The 5,670-nt window shown below is 35.1% G+C and overlaps 1 protein-coding gene across 2 annotated transcripts; it reads right to left on the bottom strand.

Moving 5' to 3' along the window:
* Window positions 1-766: 766 nt before the first annotated feature.
* LOC142626861 (hsp70 nucleotide exchange factor FES1) lies at window positions 767-5,440 on the bottom strand. 2 transcript variants are annotated; one of them, XM_075800567.1, is made up of 8 exons: window positions 5,058-5,440; window positions 4,351-4,442; window positions 3,497-3,647; window positions 2,407-2,534; window positions 2,072-2,230; window positions 1,807-1,992; window positions 1,263-1,469; window positions 767-1,191 (listed from the first exon to the last, which is right to left on the bottom strand). In XM_075800567.1, exons 1-8 carry the CDS (start codon window positions 5,305-5,307, stop codon window positions 1,171-1,173), a joined length of 1,194 nt encoding a protein of 397 aa, XP_075656682.1. In that variant the 5' UTR covers window positions 5,308-5,440; the 3' UTR covers window positions 767-1,170. The 2 variants fall into 2 exon arrangements, with proteins under 2 accessions (XP_075656682.1, XP_075656683.1); XM_075800568.1 differs by having other exon boundaries at window positions 767-1,208; window positions 5,058-5,435.
* Window positions 5,441-5,670: the final 230 nt, after the last annotated feature.

Here is a 5,670-nt window from a genome sequence, read left to right as displayed (position 1 = left end):
TGGGTTTGCTAGAATTGATGTTCAAGCTTGAGAAATTTTGTGGGCTTTATTTTGTTTGTTTTGGTGTTAATTTGAGCCTCTGCCTTTGACTGAGTTTGGTTGATGGGGGCAGTAAATTAAGGAAGATTGATTGAGGGAATTGAGAAGATAAAGAGAGAAATATGAATTGAGAGAATGAAGAAGAAGAAGAAGAAGAAGGAGGAGGAGGAGGAGAAGAAAGAAAAAGATGAAAAAAAGAAGAAAAATGAGAAAAAGAAAGGGAGAGAGAGTTCAGAGAAAATAGAGTTGGCATGTGTGTTAAAGTTGGTGGGCAATGGGTAGGTGTGAAATTAGGAAAAAATGTGATAAAAATATTATTTAAATAAAAAATTGTAGAATAAACAAACTAATGTGGATGTTTTATAAAAATGAGTATAAAATAGAAAAAATATGTTTTTCTTAAACACAAAATAGACAAATTTTACATCCACTAATGCGGATGCTCTAAATGTGAAGATCCAATTTTGCAAGGTCTATCGAAGTGTCTAACCATTGTTCCAAAAAGTAAAATTAAAAATCATTGTTTGGTAGCCAAATTTGAAAACAAAAAAACGAGGTGGATTCTACGAAGAAAAATCTTAGGTTGTCACGGTGTTTTTAAAAACAGAACTTTAAAACGTCGTTCTCAAATTCACTGTGCGAAATTAGAGAACACATTTTTGGGGTCTTCAGATTTCGCTTTTGTTCTCTCTATGATTTTTTTTTTTTAATTCATTAATTAAAACTGTTAAGATAATTAGCTATTTTACAAGGAATGAAAAAGCAAAGTTGAGCAGTACAGAAATAAACGATTAGAACAAAATGTACGAGGATCCTAGTCCTAGATCTAGGTTTCTCTAGATGTCTTATCTCAAATCATAATAAATGTATAAAACACATCTTGTAGGTAGATTTTCCCCCCTTTCTATCTATCAACAGTCAACACCACCAAAAACAAAAAAGATTTCACAATTCTCTTCTACCAAGAAGCCAGCTGCAACAACCCCCAAAGAGCCACAAAGCCCTTGTCCGTCTCCAGTGGAAGCCCCCTAAGAAAACGACTGAGATGTATAGATCCACAGTAACCACAGCATGAGAAGTGTTTAGCCAGATATGAAGCATATGTTGGGGAAGGACAGATTAGATACATAGTCATGTTGGAACTTGTGTCACCTGTCACAAAGTTCAAGCTAATTGAAAGTTCATCAAAATGACATTCACCAAGTTTAAGTTCTAGTTACTACCTCTCCCAACTTTCTACGGAAAATCAGCTCTACTTCACCACGGAGGCTTTCCATATCCATTGCATAATCTCTTAGAACTTCATCTGACATTAAATTATGGAGTTGCTGCCTCATTCTCTCTAATGCAGCATCCAAACCACAATATTCTTGAAAAACCAGAGGGTCAGCCATCCTGATATGCAGAAGATTCTTAATCGCAACAAGTGCCTGCAATACATCACAAAATCAGCATAACATAGACGAGATCCTTTTTTTTTTTTTTACAAGGAAAAATTTTATTTGAAAAAGAAAAGGAAAAGAAACAAAAATGGATGTGTACAAGCCCTTTTCAAAGAATACAACTCAAAAGGAAAGAGAGTCAATAAAATCAAAAAAGACATGGAGGGGGTGCCACCTAGAGCATGCCATCAAATAAATTGAACTCCATTCTTGCCATTGTACATTTGGTCAGAAAAGTAACTGCATATGCAGAGAACAAAACATTCTATATAAAAAGTTTTGATAGTTTTTTAGTGTCTAATAAAGTATATAAATGGTCAATCACCTTCTCCTGTAGATCAAGATCATCTGATGCAGTTTGATCAACCACAGACTTCAATAAAATGTGATTGCTAAAAAAGGGCAGCTCAGCTCTTTCCATATTTTCTAATTGACACTCTGTCAGATCACCCACAAGAAACACAGCTTTCTTGCGCAGTCTGATATCAATGCTTGAATTACTCAGAACGTCCTAACAAACAGTTACTGTTAGTTGCAATAATCAGCTATACAAATATCTCAAATCTTTTTCTCATTCTAATGTATGCTACCTGAAGCATCAAATCTCCAGCTTCTGCATAGAACAATTCCTGACCAGCTACATTGCTTCGAATCAAAGCTGAAACAGCATATAATGCTTTGGTGGCTTCTTCTACGGAAATGGATTTTACCATCTTTATTAGTTGTGCCAGTGCCCCAAGTTCCAGGATCTGAAAATTTTGCAGATTTTTAAATCAGATTATGTCAAGTACATATCACTTAATTGTGTGAAAAAAAATCTTCTGCAGAACATGTTGATTAAATATGCACCATCAAATAAGAAGTTAAAACATAAAACACAAACCTTTTTGTGGCATAATAGGTTCAGAAAAGAAACATTTCATACCTGCCTTTGAACAACTGGGTTATTCTGACTGGCTGTCCCAAGAATCCATGCAGCAATTCTCCGTATATCTGAGTCAGGGTGATTGAGCTCTTGTATAACCACGGCAAAGCCCCCAAGTTTGTTAAAATCTGACAAATATAAGATTAACTATGTGAGTGACTAATCTCGCAGGAGAAAGCAAATACGAGAACACCTCAAGATTCTAGATATCAAACTCGGAAGAAATGTCATCACACCAACAACTAAACTGCGATGATTATCATGATTTATCTTAATGCATATCTTAGGAAAAGGTTGGCAAGTGATGCGTTCAACGGCTGCCTCACTGGTTTCTCAAGTATTATAGTTATAGAAACAATATGACATGACAGTGGCTATTAATGTTGTGACTGGAAAAAAATAAATTTTAGAAGGCCCTTAGCTCATATGGATAACAAGAACACCTTTCGGGAACACTTTTTTTTTTTATTGGTAGGAACACCTTTTGTGAACTCTGATCACCCATGAGAGGGGAAAGGGCAGGGGTAGCTGTCTCAAACAATCCTATTTTGCACCACGCAGGGTTTACTTAGCACTGAAGCTACCCAACTATTTTGGATCCCCCAGTGGCACTACTCTGACATGCTCACCAAAGGGTCTGCATGTGTTTCAAATCGCAGCTCACATGGCCAGATTTCAAAGTCTCGTCCCTTCTGTGAAAGCTCCAGTGCATTGCACAATATATTAATGTGTAAGGTCAGGACGGTGGTTGTCCTCAAAAATTGACCAGTTACCTATATTTCTATAACAAGACTATGAGCTCAAGCTCAAATGGAATCTCTTCTGTTGAATGAATAGGGTGGAGGGTGTTGGGTATGATAGAAGTACAAGACCCACCGGGTGAGAGTGTAACTTTCCAATCAAAATGAAAAAATTCTATAGTTCTGCATCAAAGCCCATATCATCTTGAGAAAAATTAATTTCTTTTTCTTTTTTCTCTTTATCCTGGAAAGAACACATTTATTCAATACGGTTCAGCACCAAGCAAACTAGTGGTGCATGTCTTCTACCAAATATTACAGCTCTATGAGAATAAAGTATTCACACATACCATTTGCATTGTCTATTGGCTCAACAAGTATAAGAAGCTCCTGTAGCGCACGATGGCAATCTTCCAGAGATACAGATGAATTATTCAAGTCATCTAGTGCAATTTGCATCAATTGTGCATCTGATGGCGTTTTTAGCTTTTCCATCAGTTCCTGTGTAAGCATTATACCTATATCAGATATCTCAAAAAAGCACATTGAACAAGAAGGTTAACATATACAGAAGCACAAACACAGTTGCTAGGGTCAAATTAACATATGCCAAGGAACAGGCAGAGGTGATGTACATGCATGCATTGAAGGCTTCATCCATTCATAACAATAATGCAGAGAATTTTATACTACCAACATAGAAAATTTGCATTCTACACAAATTATAATAACCAAAAACTAAACAATACACACATGGGTGACAAAATGCATCAATATGAAAAAAATGATTGGAATCAACAAGGACCAACAGTTACAGAACAAGACTAAAAAGAACATAGAGAAAGTGAGAAAAGACATCATTCTTTTTTAATAATTCAATTGTTATAACAAGCGAGAAGGGGGTTTTAAATCCCAATAAAGAAGAATAGACAATGCCACTGAGCTACAAGGCTCTTGGTGACATCATAAGATAATCTGCACTAGATAGTGCATAATAGCAGAGAAGATTCATGTAGACAATCACAATCACAATCCCATAATAAAGTAAGTATCAATGCTTACATAAATTGAGTTAGAAGTAACAACCCTTTTTTTACTCTCAAAATATCATATCAGTAAACTCTAAATTTTACAAAAGAATGGACAAAATAAACTACAGTATTATTTTATGATTTCCAATTTCCAGCACCTCATAATTTCCCACCTTTAGTTCCGTTTGTCGCCTTTTTAGCTCGGTAGGAGATAGTCGTTGAACATCTTGAGATGTTTCCTTCAATTTTGCAGGGTCAGAATGACCTGATTCATTTACAAATTACAAGAGAAACAAAGCCACTCTCAGTTAAGATATATATATGACATCTCATTGAACATTTATGAATAGAAATAAATAAAGAAGAATCTCTAAACAAATGACCTGATTCTTACTCATTTTACAAAACAGACTTTACCGAAGACACTTTCAAACCCATGATTTTTTTTTTTTTTTTTGAATTTTGATACGAAATTATATATTCAACATAAGAAAAAAAAGTTAATTTAAAAAAAAAAAAAAGTGAATAATGTTGTAATGGCAAGGTAAGGTAAATATTCACACAGAAGTCAATATTCAATAGTTACTTTTCAACTTTGCAAGTAAAATAATCCAACTTCAAATTCTGAAATTTATTTTGAGACAATCATCTTGGGTTATGAAACTAGTGGCCTAAGACAATTTTTATTTTTATTTTTTAAACAACAACAACAAAAGTGAAAAACCCTCCAAATTGAATGATGAAAATGACCACTTAAGTGCACAAATCAAATAAAAGAACTCAGTTACGGCGCGGACCCTATAATTATAATTAGAATTAAAATAGGGAAGAAAAAAAAAGAGAGTGAAAATTGTGTACAAAAAAAGAGTAATAAAAATACCAATAGCCCACTGAAGCATTCCTTCGATGGAAGAGAAGCCACCATCAGAGTCAGAGTCATCTTCTTGCTGCGCTTGTGGCTTGCTAAGCAGATCCACCTCATCCTTTGCAGTGGACCAATACAACGAAGAAGAACCATTATTGTTGTTGTTTTCAAGAACCCGGTTGGCACTAGCGCTCACTTTCAATATTCCAAAGAGGAATAACAGGCATAATAATATTGCAAGGCTGCTTCCTGGACTCCTCTTCATTGCTATGCTATAAGTTATGGTGTGTGATTTTGATATTTAGTATTTTGATGTGGGAGGCTATCTGGACTGGAACATACATATGCTATGAGTCCTCTCTTTCTATTATATGACTAGTGATTATTTTTACAGTGGCTTTTTAACCAAACACGGGAACGGGATGTTCATGTTCATGTTCATGTTCATGTTCATGATGTACTCCCTAATTGATTATGTACCGTTCATCAGGGATCGAAAGGTTCTCAAGTCAAGCCAAGCGGGATTGCGTTTAACGCTCTGTTTGTTTTGCTGCAAAATTTTCTGTAAAGATAGTTTTTCACATTTTTCAGTGTTTGATAGCACAAAAAAAAACTAGTCAATGAAAAA

The sequence above is a fragment of the Castanea sativa genome, chromosome 3, assembly GCF_040712315.1.
Source record: "Castanea sativa cultivar Marrone di Chiusa Pesio chromosome 3, ASM4071231v1".
Lineage (NCBI taxonomy): Eukaryota > Viridiplantae > Streptophyta > Magnoliopsida > Fagales > Fagaceae > Castanea > Castanea sativa.
This window is presented reverse-complemented; position numbering and strand designations above follow the sequence as displayed.

Bases quoted from the DNA above. Each gene is read 5' to 3' on its own strand.
- LOC142626861 (XM_075800567.1), bottom strand. From the start codon at position 5,307: ATGAAGAGGAGTCCAGGAAGCAGCCTTGCAATATTATTATGCCTGTTA. The intron at 2,535-3,496 runs GTATGTGTGAAT...TATATTTGTCAG, and splicing joins GCCAATAGACAATGCAAATG to ATTTTAACAAACTTGGGGGC. The intron at 2,231-2,406 runs GTATGAAATGTT...CAAAATTTTCAG, and splicing joins ACCCAGTTGTTCAAAGGCAG to ATCCTGGAACTTGGGGCACT.